Raw genomic sequence first — 19061 nt, forward strand, 5'->3', positions numbered from 1 at the left:
CGAGATAGCTATGAAACGAACAGAAAGTGTGGTTCTTACTGATAAGCGTTTTATTTTTTTAGAGCGCCTTATGCATTATCGCTCCTGCTTCCAGGTGCTCCAAAGACAGATGACGCTGTTACCGTATATTCAGAGCAGACAGACCTCAGTGAAAGCCCAGGAGGGGCATTTGAGTGAGCGACATATCAGTGACGGAGAAGGTGTCCGGTGTAGAAATATCTACATCCCTAGCTCAACTGGGCGGGGGGTGAGGGGGTTAATAACGCCAATTACTACAGTGTCAAAAGGCAATGTACTTGACGTCATGTGCTGGATAAACAGCCACTCTCTGTGCTATCACCCGCGTGGCGGTGCTTCCTGGCCGTGATCATGTAGTCGCTGGCTGGAGTTGTGTTTCTGGTCTGTGGGTGCCTGCTCCTGTAATCTCATATGCCCCGCACAGGTAGCCACCGATTTAGCCCCATAATGAGATTACTGCCCGGGGTAGCCTCCACATTTGCCAGCTAGGGGCCCCCCTCCACCACGGGTCTGTGTTTGGGCTCGCTGCTGCATTTTATATGCACGTGTGGCTGTAATGACCGGGTTTGCCCCCGTTTATCTGTCGATTATTATCAATCAGTCTCACTGGAGCTGCGAGTGTGGGGGCCGCCGGTAATGAGCCCCCGCGTCCACCCTCTCAGTGCCCCCAATAATGGACGTCTCATTACACATCTTGCAGAAAGGGGGCCGGCCGGTGGCGAACCCCCTCCCATATTTAACGCCGGACAGATGAGGAGGGGGCTGACACTGGAGGGAGGGGGAGCGCGGAGAGACAAGAGGAGGGACGAGGAGGGCTGGCCGTCATCCACTTAGCGCTGAGAGAGGCAGAGAGCAGCCAGGGCAGGCCACCGGCAGGAGCACAGCAGCGACCACCAGCAGGAGACAGCCTGGACAACGCAGGGCCGAAGCCGAGCAGCAGCACCAGGCGCCGCCGCCAGCCCCCGGGCCAGCACCTCCTGGCAGACCCGGCCTTCTGAGCCCCAGATACTTTCGGAAAGGGCAGTTTTTGGACCGGCGCAACCTGCGCAGCGCCTTCTTTTCTGCTACAGAGGGGGCAGCGCTCTCTGGGGCACGGATTCTGGGGAAACGCAGAGGTTTATCTTGTACGGAACCGTTCTAGACTGTCAGTCCCAGAATCCAGTCCAAGCTGAGGGGAACCACAAGTCTGCCAGGGTTAAAGAGTTTGTGAAAAATATTCATTTTTTTGACTAAAGAGAGCTTTGCGTCCAATCATACCCACCTCAGAGTTTCTACCTCATCTCACCTCTGGACAGGAGCCCCGCTGCAGCTTTCGGGGGTTAGCCCGCGGCTCTCAGAGTTGGCCACCCCGGAGCGCAAAAAGGCGAGCTGGGTCCGTGGGGCGTCCCTGCACTTCACAGCACCCGGTTTATTCAAGGCAGCTGTGCCCACAGAGGGCTTTGCCCACTAACCACATGGCACCGGTGGATGCGGTTTGCACCTAACTTGCGTTTCTGGATTCGATCTGCGGACGGCGCCGCTGCCCCCAAGCGGTTCATCCCCAGCAGCGTTTCTTGGAGCGGTTTATCCAGGACTCCACACCTACAGGCATTAGCAAGGACCTCGACTTTGCAAGAGTTTATTTAATAAAGGACAGCGTGTCAGTGAAAGACTCGCCAGGGGCAAGTGGCGCGTCGCAAGCCTTTGCATCTGGGACGTTTGTGTTTTCACGAAGCGCTTTATCGGGGACACCCCAGAAGGGAAACCCCCTCAAGAAGTGCACGTCCGCTGCCAGGCACATCCGCCTAGGGGCTCCGGATGGCTCACACCACCACCTCCACGGTGGGTTGTCTGTAAGTACCTGGAGACTGCTTTAAACACTGCATTTTCTGCACAAATTCAGAATATTCCTCTTCCGACTTCCGTAAAGTAATGGTTGCTTTTTGCTTTTCATTGTAGGCTGCTGCACCTGTTTGCCCTGTGTTTGCAAGCTAAGGTACGTTACGTCTATTTTTAATCACCCTAATTGCATGAAATGACTAGATCTGAAAATGTTTATTTCTAAGATACAGTGTTGATTCGCGGCCAGGCGTGGGTAAATTGGCGTATAAGGGGGTTCAGTGCCGTCTAAGCACTATAAAATTAGGCTGACAAACAAAAATAAAAATTGAATAAAGGCAAGTAGAAGTACAGCAAACCGCAATAAAAAATAATAATACATTCGGCACACTTCTAGGGACATTCGCACAAACTACCTGACTTGAAAGAACGTATTCTTTTAAACCGCTTAAAGGATAAAAATAACTCTCCGTCATGCGGATGATGTTGCTTACTTGGAAAACTTATTTAAAACTTTTTACACGTGCCACTGACGATTTCCCTTGGAAAAAGCAGCTCCTGCTCCCGAAATAGAATATTTCATTTAGAGAAGAAAAGCAATAGGTGGTCATATTTTAGGGAAATGTGGGTTTAGTGGACATTATACTGCACATTGCTGAAAAGACACACGTGAATTGGGTTGGTTTCAGTTTCCCCGGCGTTGTATGATTTCGTGTCATTGTAAAGAGTGTTGGTGTGCGGGGCTTGGGAGTGAGTAAATGCGCAGTTGTATTCCCAAGCGCCCAGGGGTGTACTTTTTTGATAATGTGGCTAACATTAAAATCAGGAAGGCCACAAAAAGGCTCCGATAGTAATTCCGACTTCAACACTGGGACCAGTCCCTCTGCGCGACGTTCGTCCCTTTATCTATCGGGGCGTTTAGCGCTTATAAACTGGACACACCGCCATAAGGCGCTGTGTGGAAAGGATCAAGTAGTCGCATTCGTTATCAAAGTAGCATCAAATATGTTTTCTCAGAGTGCGTCACTAAGAGTGGCACGTGGGCCTTAAAATATTGTCGTCTGCCAATCGCGAGGGAAGGGAAGACCCTAGACAGGGAGTTAGGCAGCCCCCGGGATTAACCTGTCAATGGGGGTGAGCTGAACTTGTCCCATCGTGCGCCTGTCCCTCGCCAGCGTCTGGGCGCCCGAGCGCCTTCCCACCCACTCTCCAGAGCCGCCCCCACTCACCACCTAACATTTGTTCCAAATGCATCTTTATAAATGTCATGGGTCGGCGATAAAGCGCACGACTTTAAAGAGCGCCTCGGCAGAGGAGGGGTGCACGGGGCAGAATAACAAAAGCGGCCCTACTGCAAGGGCTGGGAATGGGGCAAGTGGGCTGGGGGAGATTTATGGGGGCATGTGCGTTTGTGCACAGTTTGTAGCATGTAGCTGTTGTGACAAGGCTTGGCAGGGAACACGGGCAGGGGCCCAAGTGCTGTGCCCGGGAGTCAGCATCCATAATCGAAAATAAATCGAGACAGGTCGTTTAATATTTACAGACATGCCTATGCATTATTAAGATATACGTATAAACACGTAGAAGTATGTATGCACCACACCACATGTGTGCATACATATATGTGTATACTATACACATATACATATATATATATCCATATATATAGATATATAGACACACACACACATATATATATATATATATATATATATATATATATATATATATATATATATATATATATAATATATATATATATATATATATATATTTATATATATTACACAGAGACATGCAAGAGTAGACGTGCTAACACACGTGCGTGCATGCGCCTTGTTCTGTAGTGCTTTATGTTCCCAGTGACCGCTTCATGGCGCCCCATTGGGCAGCCTTGCACATTAAAAACAAACACGTGTGAGACTCCAAGAGCTGTCCTCGTTATTGGCGTGGAATGAGGATACTAGATGGGAGGCGGGTTGGTCTGTAACGGGATTTCCAGCGAGGCTCCTGCCAGGGCACCCCCCGGTTCTTGAAATCGGTTTGCTTCTGGGGGTACAGAACGCCATACATTGCTGGTATAGCAAATATAATGCATGTCCCACCTGCATGTCTAGGCCTGTGTCGCTAGCATAGAGGGGTGTGTGTAGATCTGTGCAGCATGCGTAGAACCGAAATGCCAGCCACGTGTATTACCATTGCACTGTGGCGGGTCTTGCAATAATTCAATTAAATCCCCCCTGGGGGAGAGAGAAAAAAAAACCTGTTTGTTGATTGTGTTGTAGTAAAGTAGCAGCGTCACGTAGAGCTCGTCTTAAGTATAATTATAATAGCGTGTTGTATATTTTTAATTTCCTAAAGGTAACTGTTCAGTCCCCACCTAATTTTACACAGCATGTGAGGGAGCAGAGCCTGGTGACAGACCAGCTGAGCCGGCGGCTCATCCGCACCTACCAGCTCTACAGCCGGACCAGCGGGAAGCACGTGCAGGTGCTGGACAACAAGAAAATCAACGCCATGGCGGAGGACGGCGACTCGCACGGTAAGGACCCCTGCCTGGGCCGCCCCGGCCTCCTGCCCTCTCCCCTCTCCCCCCTCCACTCGGGCGCGGAGGCTTTTACTCTCCCCTGCCCCGCTGCTTGCCTGTCTCATCATATGTTGTTTATTAAATTCCACTGGTGGCATGCTCGCTGAGTCACACTGACGTCAGATGTTGGGTGATGTGAGGAAGTGTAGCTCTTCACCCTGCCAGTGGAATTCGAATTATGTCCGTGTTTTTACAAGAGCATACTTTGATACTCCAAGAAATAGGAAACAGCGTTGGAGGTTGAACAGTGTGGAAGAGAGAAACTACTGGCAAACAGTGTTTTTCTTAAAAATATTATAGTTATCTAATTTTAATATTTATATATATTCTCTTTTATGAATGTCCTGTGTTATGCTTTTAGACGCGAATAAAAGAATGCTAGATAGATAGATAGATAGATAGATAGATAGATAGATAGATAGATAGATAGATAGATAGATAGATAGATAGATAGATAGATAGATAGATAGATAGATAGATAGATAGATAGATAGATAGATAGATAGATAGATAGATAGATAGATAGATAGGGTTTAACATAGTTTAGCTGTATTGGCTCAGCGTTTCATCCTTTGCGGCTGCTAAAAGGAGGACATGTTTCGGTTTAGCAGTATAGACACAGCTTCACACTTGTCGGGTGACGACGCGTGATAATAATGCATCAAACCGCACACATGAAGTGTTAGGCGCATTTCAATACCCCATGGCAGTAACACATAATCCGAGAGATGACTGACAGAGCGCATGAGTGCAGATGCACTGAGCGAACTGGAAAGGGCGCCACCCTTCATAGAGTGGCATGTTGTGTTTGTGCCCCTTGAGTCATGTATCATAAGTGCCAGGTGTTGCCAGACTGGCACGGACTGGAATGTGTCGGGGGAGACAAAGCAGAGGCTTGACTGAAAGGCAGTGCAGGGGGGTCCCCACTGTAACAGATGAGTGATGCATTCGAATGAGAACGAGGCATGTCACCCATCTGAATAGTCCGTGTCAAGAACCACCGCAGCGGGATCTGCGCATAAACCCTTTTAGTTTCCTGGCTGGTGGCGTCGGCCGCTGCCGTGGGGTGACCAGGGACTCTGTCGGTTTGCGGTACCGACCTCACGTGCCTTGCAGACGCCAGACGATGCTGGCGCGTCGTGCACAGTCACCCAGTCGTGCAGTGCTGTCCTGACTGCACCAAGAGGACAGTGTGCAAAACGTAGCAAAGATGGATAGGGTAGGGTTATGAGGGTGCATGACGGTCATAAATCCGGCCACTGCAAGCATTGGCGCGTGAGTTTTAGACCATGAGCGCAGTTACCTGAAAGGATCCAAGATTTGGGCACATTTTTCAAAACAAGTCTTCAATGCTGTTTTAGTGCGAAAGAAAGCAAGGTGGGTCAGCAGTGCTGTACTTTTATATGCAGAACGGCACTATGCAAGAGAATGGGAGAGTTGTTTTACATTTTATTCCTTAATGAAAGATATATGTCACCTGAGACGTCCTCCTCCACGTGCGCAGAAGCGCGCACGTGCCCACACGGATGCCCACGAGCGCAGGCCAGGCGCCCACGCGCGCGCACACATAGGGCTCAATGCAGTGTAGAGCTTTCAATGCAGCTCCATTCTATTTAAACCTGAACCCTGCAAGAGCAGAATAGCGCATAAGACACTGTAATTAAAGACTAACTGCTGCACACCGAGGACACATCTGGATGAAGAGAAGCACACCGTGGAAAGGGGGGAAAGCGAACAAACAAATGGATGAAAGATGTAGGGGAAAGGCTCGGGTTTTCCTTGCTGCGAGGGCAAGTGGATGATATAAAACAGAAAAAGAACAAGCCGTTTTTCAGCTGCAATGCTCCGAAAGAGTTGTAGTCTGTAAATGTTGAAAAAGCCAGGTTCACGCGCGCTCTGTGTGAATCTCCAGAGAGCGCCCGTGTCTGGAAGAGCCATTAGAACTCCTCTGACTTTCACCTTTTTTAACATTTCCTGAATAGTTTCTCCTCGTCTCAGTCCGGGTTTGGGATCAAATGCGTCTCGCTGCATTTTTGCTGCCTCTACGTAGCTACTTTCCATCAAAGTTCCAGCACCAGGCATAATTTTACAGGGATAAAGCTGTCACAGAAGGAGAAGAATAGAGCTGGACATGCTAAGCGCCCCCCAAACAAGAATCTAGTAAACCTTAAGCGCTATTACACAGCCCTTAACAAGGCCGTAAATGCAGGGTTGGAAGGGAGCGCGCGCATTCCACTCAGCCGCGCGCACCGGGCAGGGTTCTACCACTTCACTCACTTTTGTGTTTTCGAAAGAAAATCAACGTGCTTAATTTAAGGCCAATTTACAACCAAACATCCTCCTCTGGTTAAATCTTGTTAAAAATAAACTGATCTTGGGGCAGCGCTGCTGTGATGCAAGTGTGTGGTAGAAGGAGGGGGGGGGGGGGGGGGAGGGTCAGAGAGTTGGGGGGGGGGGGTCGTTATTTAATTCATTTGTGAAAGAGACGAGATAGCATTCTTATCGAATATCAATAAAAATGACTTCTACTTCGGAAACAATAAAGCCACTGCAGGTGCTTGGAGAGGTCAATAGGTCTGCAAAGGGGTGATATCTCTGTGGTTGTTACCCCTTCACAGCCACTTCAGGCACGAGATTGTCTTTTCTGAGGCACAGGCACGCGCCATCTTTCAAGCCATGCAGCATTTGTAGGAGAGCTGTTAGGTAAACATCCCTGCAGCAGGCGTCTGCAGAAAATGGGGTTTAATGTGGGATTGATCTTTGAACTTCACCTAGCAAACTGCAGAAATAGACAGAGGTGACAGGGTACCATGTATGAATTTAGAGATAAAAATGCACTCATTTATATGACGAGTCCTTCGGGTGAGCTGATGTAAATTCGCATAGGCGCATTTGAAGATACTCCTCATCTTCTAATAGTTATTTTTTTGACCTAACTATATTGTTTATATTAAGAGATAAGAATGATTGTCTAAAGCTTCTGCTGTACTCTTTGTTGCATAGCTTATGTTTCTGTAATAATCGCTGACACATGCGATGTGTGAACAATATGTATCACATATACAATTAAAAACATGCATACATCAATTCAAATAGTCATCAGTTCACTCTTTATTTGATCATTTAGAAATAATTATAAAAGAACAGTAATTCACAATATCAAATTACAATCAATCTATACACAACCAATTCATACTTATTTCAGTGTTAAAATTCTACACAAATAATATCGCTTCATAAAACTGTAAATAACATTAAACCAATGAGAACACAAACGTTATAGAAAGTAAAACCTCAAAGTTAAGTCATAGCTACACTTTGTAAATAAAGTCAACCTCCGTAACTCCAAAAAATGAAGGTATTTCGATGATGTAAAGCAAATTCTAAAGATACCTGCTCTCAGACAGACCTCAGGGCAATTGAGCATTTGCAAAAAAAATAACAATGGCCTGAATTTCTTAAATTGTGGTCTCCTATAATTTGGAATTAAACATTTGCGTGAGAATAACTGATAGAATTTGCAAAAGAACACCAAATGTGACAGGGTCTGTACAGATGATTCAAAACATTGGCAAAGGGAAACAGATTTGGAACCTGAGGGAGCCCAATCCGAACCTAGACAGAAAGTGCTTTTTCATGAATGAGGTACCAGACCCAGGCAAGGCTCCAGATTTGCAGATGTTTGGATTGCCACATATTCTTGTATAGAAAATTTCATTAACTCCACCCATTCTCTTTAAATAGCCCTTGCATCTAAAAAACTCTTTATGAGCCAACCCTTATCCTTTTTTCTCAGCTCAGGTGGGTTATTGAAAATAGACGGTCTACCTAAGTGAGTGGAGGTGGTCCTAATATAGCGGAGCCAGAGGATCTTATTCCTCAGCTCACAAGATAAACAATCTCCAGTTAAATCCTTGTTAAAAGATGCACAGTTGTTACACCAGATTGAAGAATAAAGAAACAGAAGCACTAGTTTTGTATGATACTCTAAGCCAAGCCCAACTCTTGATGTACAGCATAGTGCGAGCTGCACATAAGAATGCACAAAATGCGCCAGTACACCCTATTTTCCTCCACCTTTTGACTGCTAACATCTCTATTCCCCCAAATGCCCTCTCCATAGGTCAAAATTGGAATGCATTTCCCGTTACAGATTTCCAAAAACTAACCAAGAAGCTTTCTACCTATATTTGAGACCAGATTGAAAAGTGAACCTAAAGCTTGTACAAAACACATTTCCTTGGTAGAAAGACAGAAGTCGCTCATTGTAAAAATCTTTATATACATCCAAATGCATGTGTTTGTGTGTGTGTGCATAGCTGTATTGTTGCATAGAGCTGCACTTAGTATTCTCTGACATGCATTTTAAGTAGCCAATGTCTCAGGTGTTGTGAGGATTTCTACAAAATCTTATAAATACATAGCAAGTTAACACTCCAATTGTGCAGTAATCAGAATGAATATATAGTTGCTTTGAACATCATCTGCCAAGGTGTATGCAGCCTGTATTTATCTCAACATGGCAACCATTGCCTCCAGTGTGAAGATTTTAAAGCCGGACAATGTGAGAGTCAGTTTTCACTGTCAAATATAGAGGACTGACGGTGGGTCATAGTCAGGGAGCTAGAGACGTGGCACACTAGGCTTGGGGATTTCTGTTTGATTGGTTTTGTGCCTACAATCTTGAAATTTGTGCGTCTAGTTTCTCACAAAAGGCATAGAACATAGCAGCCAGTGCTTAGACATTGTGATGAACACTTTTAAACGTAATTCTGCTCTGCCCATAGTAAACATTTCGACCTAAATCACACAAATGGCCTGTTTCAGTAATTATATGTGAATTTCAATTCCTATGCATCTGTACAAGACGGCTGCCTTCATGAGCATCCTCTGAACGCACATTGGCAAAGAGTAGGTGACAAGGGAGAGGGAAATATATCTAAATCCTACGTGCTGGAGGCACAGCACGGGCAAAGGTAAAATAGTTTCAAGCCAGAGGTACTGGGCACCGTGCATTTTAATAGCTGCATCAACCTATAATTTATAGCTTATTTAAAACTCAATCAATGTCTCCATTAAAGGCTGAGACTAAATCAATATGCCTTCTCAACTAACACAAAGGTGAAACACATTAAAGTGCTTTAGCCTCCTGAACGTCTCAAAGGCACTGCAGTGATGGAACATGCCAAGGACCACAGCTTCAAGCATTCCTGTCTCACATGCGGCATAAATTCAGCACAAAGGCAGCTCTGAGTCCTGTTCCTTGAGATAAAGTGGAGGTTGAGGGATGAGGGCAGGTGCTGATGAGAAAGGGCGAGTTGCAGCTTTTTCTTTGTCCCAGTTTAGTCAAAATATGTTCTTCATTAAGTCTGCCTGTGGATGCGAGCACCCTGGATTTGCGATACTGATATCTAAAGTGCCACAGGCTATTGCTTATACAATTCACTCATCAAGGAAATCTTGATTAAGCCTCTAGTTCATAATACAAACACCTTAAGCAAGTGCAGTGACCACTTAAACATGATTCAAGAATTCTGAAAATACATTTAGCAGGTTGCTTGTCTCTGGCCCTAAAAAAGCATAGAGAGTTTACAGTAAATTTTGTACATAGAAATTAATCCTGACAGAGAACGTGTCTCAATTGTGCCCTCTTTTGACAGAATAGGAAATGAGTTCCAGGGACATAAGGCAATTTGATGAGGATCACAACATTTGATCATGTGTGTGAGCGTGGTTAGAACACAGGTCTCCTTGTTCGTCTTCAATTAACATAATCAATAGACCCCAGATCCTCCTATATATTAGCCTTCTATTCAGTGCTTGCTTCCTGTTTCAACACAAATGAAACACTAGGCCAATGTGCTGCACTGCATTTAAATCAAATATTGCTCTAAGCTGGTGATGCCAACAGGGAGAACCAAATCATAGCAGATAACTTGCCACTAATTCAGCAAATAAAAGAGGGCTTTACACCATGATGGTAAATAAATTACAAATAGGGGAGTTCGCAATATTGTTTTAAGAAATGGTGTCCATTGGTCATGTATGTTTCCAGTCACAGGAGCTGGAAAGGGTTCTCTTGCTAATTCACAGATATATGATCATCTGTCTAATGTCCCATATGAGGATGCCATCCATGTGAACGTCATACATATATCAATGCAAACAGCAACATAGAGCTTGCTGCCAGATGATCCATGGCCGCACTTTGTCTATGGAGGCACTTTAGCCCACCCGTTGAGTGCCTCTAGTGTGGAAATTGAGAACCAGTTGAATCCCACATGTCATGAAAAATACTCACCGCACAGCCAATTCTACTCGAGTATCTCTGCAAATGAACTCATTAGCAAAATCAACACAACACAGCTTTCTTTCCAACTTCACAAGTTTGCAATGTAAAGAAAACAGCAAAAGGATTGTTGTCACTGAAGGTTTGCCATGCATTTCTAATCTTATCTAAAGTTTAAATGATGGAGTTGGTCTAAGTTAAAGTCATAGACACTAGTTTTTTACATAGATAGCCCTAGACATAAAGGCCACACATATGGATTTATATCAATTAATTAACTTGGCTTTTATCAACAAATATCAAATATTTGTATTCAGTACTAATATATTAAGAGGTTATGTGACAACTCTCCCCCTTTTTCCAACAGCAAAATTAATTGTGGAAACAGACACCTTTGGAAGCCGAGTTCGCATTAAAGGCGCGGAGACGGGCTTTTACATCTGCATGAACAAAAAAGGAAAGCTGATCGGCAAGGTAAGGCGAATCATAGCTCTGAGCGACCATGTCATGTTCAGTTTTGTGGCTCAGGCGCAGAAAAAAAGAATTTTGACCTAAAAACAAACGGGAAGGGCAAAAGCTGCCATCTAAATCTAATCAGGGGTGGGAGCTGTGTCCTGTTAAGGGGAGCATACCAAACACAACCGCAAGGCCATGTTAAAAAAAATGTCCTTGTTATCAAAAGGGATGTAAGTAGTGGGAAAGGAAAAAAAGTAACAAAGAGAAGAGAACATAATCAAAAAGCTGAAAGGAGGAAAGGGGTGTTTCGAATTCCATATATCTTTTTAACAAATAGCCAAATTGCTTTGCTATTATGTTCAATTACATGGTACACGTATCTGGAATGTTAAGACACCGAGTTCAGCCTGCCTCATCAGTAAGCCCTGAAATTTCCACATTAGTCATGCTTACTCTTAAACACCCAGAGGTTTCTCGGAGGAGCCTTCTTTTTTGTAAACTTCACTTTCAAGCCATTATTACTTCTAAAGATGTGAGCCTCGGCGCGAACACTCATTCCTCGTGTTCATTGTGCTGGGTGGGGTGAGGGTCCCAGGGTGATGAAAGTTAATGCGCCCTGCCCGCACATACCTGCCATAGAATTCTTGTTTCACCTCTGAGATCCGCGGCCCCAGCCCCCTGTCACAATCTGCACAGCTGAAGTTGTGCTGCTGGCTGCTCCTCTCATTCCTATCCGACGTGTCACGTTTTTCCAATCCCACCTTCCAAAACCCTTCATTTTTTTCCTGCTCGGCTACCTTTGGGGATGGCTATAAATTGTTCACGTTGCACATTGCCCGTTGGGGTTTTGATGCAGACGAGAGGAAGCGAGGACAGCTGTAGCCAAACATGATTTCCCCCCCCTCACTGTGCACAGTGCATGTTAGGGTTGTCAAAAGGCTTTGAGGCAAATGTATATTATTGTCCTGCACAACATAAGCAATCTATCCCAGGCAATAACGCCAGCAGCTTTTGTCACAAATACTCAAGCTATTAGAGTGTAAACCAGACAAAATACATGTGTATTCGAACTTTGATAAGATGTGAGACTATCCGAATAAGCTTCTGTCACCTAGCCTGGAATGCCTATTTTTTGAAGTACACTGTGAACAAAATATATACATGATGGGAATGGCAATATAGCCCTTCGTGCAGTTAATCTATAAGAATAATTACGTAAAGATTACCAGTAGCAATATTAAGATGGCAAGAGACGGCTAAAATGGTCAGCGTTTTTGCAATCTCAAATCATTGGTCTAAATGTCATACTGGTCTGTTTGGTCGATTAAAATTGTCTATATACTGGGCTGTCATATAGTGCAGTGAAGAATCTGCTGAGACTATAGATGGCTCCAGCAGGCGTGCTGTGTAATGTTTCCTCTTTTGACATATGACTCTTCTGCTGCGTGGTCTGCATGGCTTTCATTGGGGTTCTGCACCTAAATCAAGATGGCCGCTGTGGCTTGCAAAGCTCTCCATGGCCTAGGCAACACTACCTGCTAACAGAAAAGTCTGTTCCTTTGCTTTTGCACATTCATCTCATTACTATGCATCACATCCAGCTCACCACAGCTAGAATGTTTTGCTCTACATTGTGGGTAGGGAGGTCTATTTATGCTGTTGTTACAATCTCAGTTTCTAACGTACTATTGTTTTTGTATTTTGTGTGACACATGCAAACTTTATTTAGCTTTCTCTTGAGCATTTATGGCTTACCATGCCCACTTTTTTACACATCAATGCATACACGGTATATCTATTTCTCTACCTTCTGTTAAACGTGTACAGGAACTGTAATAAGTATAATAGCAGAGAACCAATTGTGCATCTAATCGTACCTCAAAAGTATAAAAAGAGAAACCACCTAATGAATACAAAATCACAATAAACTCCCTAAAGTGGAAGTACTCTGGTTTAAATAAAATATAATTGACTGCTCACCAGTCTTTTTGGGTTACAGTGCTATTTGTAATGATTAGAAACATATGTTACAGTGGTTTCAGTGAAGGCATACATTTATATTGACTTGAGTGGGTTTCTATTTTCATAAAACTGTGCCAAACATATATTGTGTGAATTGCTGTTTAAGTGGCAAATCTTCTTAAGAGAAGGCACATGGTGAAACAAGTTAGTGGTCCCATATGGTGGATAACAGGAGAGAGCCCCATTAATATGCAATTATCTTAGTAGAATTTAAAAACCTAGGGCTAAACCAAAAGACAAATGACTTTGCCTTAAATAAAAAGTATACCACCCTTAAATATCTGTTCCATTTATGTGGTAGTTGCAAAAAACAACATTCACTCAATTGGAGAGAACCTGAAGAGGACATGAGAATAAAATAGAAAATCCTCAGAGCTCATGTAACTCATAAGCTTAACACAGAAAAAGAGGATCTCAAAGGAAACCCCCGTAAATTCATTCAACACAAATAGTAAAAAGGAGATGTTCGCAACTGGTAAAGGAAGCTGATTTGAATGTAAAGATACACAACATTTAGCACAGGTTACAGAGGTAGATGTTATGGTGTGATAAGATAAATGTCCAGAGGCATAGTAACAACACTGAGGCCCTGTCACTTAGTATGTGTAAATGAATATTTACACAAATGGGTAAAGCACATCAATTACACAACTAGCGTATACATTTTGCTTCCCTTGTAGTATATATTTTACGAAGATGCTTTCGTGTGTCCACTTGGATGCGCACTGGCCAAGTCAATTGTGATGGCTGATGCTGACAGGGAGGTGCTCATCTGCACTTCTTCTTAGTGATGTGGGACCTTTCATGGGCTTTTCTGGCAGGCCAGGGACTGTCTACATGAGCTGCAAGGCGCCTTGCGCCACCCTTCCAACCTCTCTTGCCTTCTACTAAAGACGTCACAGCTAATGTGTACCTTTTGGGTCGCCTTAAAATATTCCACCTTTTTATAGTGGCTGTGACACATGGAACAGGGTACGGTATTCCGAAAGGATTGCTAACTGCCACTGCAGTGGTGGGCCTTAGTGCCCCATTCTAATGAGCATGCTGTAGAATATGTTTCAGAACAAAAAGTACTATACTACGGAAAGCGTTCTGGGGGAAGAAATCCTAGAAATGAGTGCATTTAACCAGGTTAAGTCAAGAAGTGCGCAGCCTTTTGAAATGGTACCCAACATGTAAATCTTCAGTTATTTAAAAGAGCATTGCTTATTTCACATCCACTGATGATATGGCATGTCAGACCCAACAATAGCACATCAGTGGCATTTATCTTGCTTTTTGTTACTTTTTGTTCATTGCATTCTGACTCCCCCTTCATCGCCGAATAATTCAGTAGCATAAACTCCCAAAGTGAGAAAACTCAAAAGAGTGCTCTGCACCTGCATAATGTCACATAGTTTCACCGCTTCATGTATATGATTGACAGATTTACTGTGTTCTTATGTACATTACTTAGTGCTTCTGTCCGCCTCCTTTGGTAGGGGCCCAATGGAAGACTTCTCAGCAGTATGTTATGGAAGTAATATGATGATAGATGCAGCCTCTTCATTTAGAGACAGAGCATGCTGCCAATATTTTACTGGCACCAGCGGACATTCTGCTAGATGATTTAAACCTCCCAAGTTAAGGCGGTGTTTGCCAAGTGTAGTACTTGGATGGCGTCATGGCCTTGCTTTGGAAAGGCGCACTGCTGAACCAAAGACCTTTCCTCCCTGCTTTCCTTTTACTCCAATTAAGTAGCAGAACCACTTTTGGTTAGTAATCTAATGCTTCATTAAACTTAATGTAAGCTCTCCAATCCGGGCTTTCCCGCATTATCAGGAACCACAAGAACAATGCTCTAATGGTTTGGAACTTTTCATGGAAAGCACAACTCTATGTTTTACCTTCTAGTATTCGTAAGCCGTATTCTCTGCTACTGTGAAACTGGCTAGTCTGTCCTACCACTATATGAAGCAACAGGATCCAGTTTCATGGCAAACATTAAATCAACATATACTACCCCCTCATAAGACACGTTTACTGACTTCTGTGCACATGCCCACCAGACGTGCATTTTTTTTAATTGGGAGGTTATTTTTAATTGGGAGGTTAACCCGGAAGAAGTTATAAGTTTCCCTACGTCACAAGATAACATATAAACCATTAATAAACTAGACAGTGAACTAATGAAACTATTAGTAAACCATCAGTGAACAAGATTTCAGCACATCTCTATTACTTAAACTCAACAATTTGACATAACCAATTGAAGGAAACCTTAGCACCGAACCAAAAGAGCATCCAGATCAAGAAAGAGCTGAGATGCTGCACTAGTGGTAGCCTATGCGATAGCAATGTAGATTATTAAGCATAACAAACATGCTGAAAGGCATTACAAAATCATCTATATGGAACAAAGTTAAGTTCATATATATGGAAAAAAGTTTCACTCATCCCTATTGAGGGATGAGTGAAAGATATAAAAAGCTTCTTCTCTGTCCCTAGGAGAAAGTATTCCTAAAAAAAATGAAAAAATAAATAGAAAGTATTCCTATGCCCACTGTGCTGAGATGGAAGTGGTGGCTAAGATGTTAAGAGAGAGTCATTCATAGAACTGCCAGTGAATGATGACATTATAACAATATCAACCGACACAATACTCCAATTTAGGGCTCTACTGAAGAAGAAAAGCTTAGTCTCCTGGGGTTATCAGAGAGTTCATTTTTTGGAAACACAAATGAATGATAACATTAGAATCAAATGGACCCTGACAAGATATGTTGCTGGCCCTTGCTCTATGGCTTTTGCTAGGCATGGAAGCCCTAATACTACCCAGTGCCTCATGTTAATATGAAGAATTGGTGATCCACTGCTTCTAGTGAGGCACACATCATAGCAGATGTTCTGGTCACTTAACATACTAGCACCAATTTTCTACTATATAGGAATTTCAGAGTCATTTAGAAACATCCACCAGGCAAAAAACAGCAGTTGCTATGTGCTTTCAATACTAAAACAAATGCGAGGAGCTCTGTTTTAACCATGAAATGCATTCTTTAGAGGCCTACAGAGATGTATGCTTTGATACTACAGCCCCTACTAGAACTAGAACACTCTAAAAAGGCAAGTCAGCTACTGACAAATTGTGTGCAGGAAAGGAAAATAAGTCGTGGAGCCTCACATATGAATGCAATTACAATCAAATATGCTTAGGTTTTGTTGAGTATACGTATCCGAGCCCCTAGTCTCTGAGTTGTGACTCAACCCTGGCATCACCGTGTAATAATAACTGAGAGGTTGCTGATTCAAACATCAGCGATACCTGTGTCACATGACTGTGTTCATTTAAGTCAAGTATAATTTAGAATTCACCTATCCTATTGATATGATTTTCAGTCTTTTAGAAATAAGCACAAATACAAATATTGTGCTCACGGAAGTAGAGTACACCAGGGGTGTATTGTCAAGGAAGACTCAGTTGGTAGGGCTTGCTATATAATATACTTTTACTTATTTCCTTTTTTGGGAGGGGGCTTGTAATAGTACAAATATTAGTAAAACACATTCCCTTCATTATTTGAAGGGTCTGGCAGATTGCCAATGCCTCTGTATGGCTGTCTGTGTTCCTTTTTTAAAACAATTCCTCCACGGATGTCTACTTTGAAAATTATTAGAGGTAAATTGTTTCACAAAAATGTAAACGCCACTTATCAAATAAGTCCTACATTACATCACAATTTATACTTGTAAGGTGCACTGTGTTTCAAATACTTATAATACTCCAGCCGATGCATAATACAATTTAAATTAGCTGTTTATTCATCCTTACACAATCATTTGTTTGGATTCTTGGGTGATGGATGGGACCAGTCTACAGAAACACCAAGATTCTCATATTTTTCACATTTTGTTGGGTGGTTTAACTCATCTTTCTTCACATTACTAATTGGGTTTTGAATATTTCAGTTCAACTGAGACATGCTCATATTAATCACGAATTTAATATGTATCAAAATGAGGCACCCAGCCCCCTAGAACTGGTGTCAAGTAATAAAAATCAGGGATGTGCAAGAAGTGGGATCAGTCATCATTTGAACCATAGGGAGCACATGGGATGCACCATCATAAACTTTTAATTCAATGACATGGCAGGAAGTATCATCTTATGATCTGTGATGCCAGTAAGATGACAGACACCATGTAATTGGCAATGGTAAAAAAGCATTCAATTAACACTCTTAAGATTAGCTTAATAACTTCCATATCTAGGTGAAAATAACACAGACAAAACACAGCTACTAGAAGGAACAAACTCCTTGTGCCCAATTTACTTTATTGTATCAGTAGTAAGACTCCCTAAAGTAGGATATTTGGATGTATGTTTTAATATTTACAGATTTTCACATGGGTATATTGATTTCTCATGTTTTGCTGAATATTGGTCTTTGATCACTAAACAAGTTATATTTTCTCATTAACAGAGCAATGGCAGAGGCAAAGACTGTGTTTTCTCAGAGATAGTGCTGGAGAACAACTATACCGCATTGCAAAACGCCAAGTATGAAGGGTGGTACATGGCCTTCACCAGGAAAGGCCGCCCGAGGAAAGGCTCCAAAACCAGACAACACCAGCGGGAAGTCCATTTCATGAAGCGGCTGCCGAAGGGCCACCAGACAGCAGAGCCTCATAGACGCTTTGAGTTCGTTAACTACCCTTTCAACAGGAGGAGCAAAAGAACTCGACATTCAATCCCACGATGAGAACCAAAATACTCCTCAACATCAACATCCTTTTCTACTCCAATGGAGTTTTAGAAGAACAATTTATATAAAAAAGAAAAAGAAAAAAAGAAGAAAACGTTCACTAGTTGTTTATAATTTTTTTCTACAAAAAAGATGCTTTATTTTTGTATTCCAATGTGACTTTTTTTATACAAAACAAGGATAAAATGTACAAAAACTTTGTAGCTATGCTTTTGCCAACGGTGGAACATAGACATCATTTTTTAAACGGTAGCAAAGAATATAAAGAAATCCTCGGACCAAAAGTTCTACTTAAGAAACCACTTAACCAAAAAAGCAAACAAAATAAAGAATTAAGAGGTACTTCAAAACTGGGAAAGGATGTGATCTTTGGTTATTTTCCTTCTGTAAATAAGTCTGTTACTGACTTAAAGGATGTTACAAGTTTGCTTGAGTGTTGATCCATTTTGAAAAGCTGCTTTTTCCATCATCTTCACAGTTTCCAACTTGGAAATATGGTGTTTGCCTGTTTTACAGGCACTTATGCGAAGTATGAGAGTGCAGAATGTCTGACCTTAGTTCCCAAAGATTGTTTTTGGGAATGAAGGGGGGCATGAAAAGCTACGACTTCCAACTGAAAACACAAGGTGCCCCTGGCCTGTACTAGGATTTTTTTTTTGTAAAAGATAGTTTTAAAAAGTAATAATAATGTTATTATTAAAACACTGTATAAAAGCCAGGTGTCTGGCATGGCTTTTTACTCAACTTTTCTGAGGATATCTGTACAAATTAATATTAATGACTGAAATATTTATTTAATTTGTGTATTAAAATTTGTATTAGTATAAATACCATTTTTCTGTGTCTCATTTGTAAGATGATTTGTGGTTAAAGAAACACCAGTATTCTCGAAACAATGTTAATAGACTAAGCCAATGATAAATGATAAGAATAAGCAAAGCTCAGCACAGAGACAATCAAAGATTAGGCATTATTCAGTTCTCTGTTCTAATGACATGACTGAAAATGCTAATTGAAAAGTAATTTCCCCTTATGAGAAAATGACCTTGGAAATGGAAATGTGTATCAAGACATTAATAATATGTTTCTCATCTGTTGGCTGTCTTGGGGAATGTTGAATCACAGT

The 19061-nt window shown here is 42.5% G+C and overlaps 1 protein-coding gene across 2 annotated transcripts; it reads left to right on the forward strand.

The window, feature by feature from the left end:
- The first annotated feature begins 968 nt into the window (after positions 1 to 968).
- Positions 969 to 18700, forward strand: FGF8 (fibroblast growth factor 8). Of its 2 annotated transcripts, none has more exons than XM_086920262.1 (5): positions 969 to 1850; positions 1957 to 1993; positions 4198 to 4378; positions 11080 to 11186; positions 17654 to 18700. In XM_086920262.1, exons 1-5 carry the CDS (start codon positions 1816 to 1818, stop codon positions 17930 to 17932), a joined length of 639 nt encoding a protein of 212 aa, XP_086776388.1. In that variant the 5' UTR covers positions 969 to 1815; the 3' UTR covers positions 17933 to 18700. The 2 variants fall into 2 exon arrangements, with proteins under 2 accessions (XP_086776388.1, XP_086776390.1); XM_086920264.1 differs by having other exon boundaries at positions 4231 to 4378.
- Positions 18701 to 19061: the final 361 nt, after the last annotated feature.

Source organism: Lissotriton vulgaris, chromosome 5 (genome assembly GCF_964263255.1).
Source record: "Lissotriton vulgaris chromosome 5, aLisVul1.2, whole genome shotgun sequence".
Classification (NCBI taxonomy): Eukaryota; Metazoa; Chordata; class Amphibia; order Caudata; family Salamandridae; genus Lissotriton; species Lissotriton vulgaris.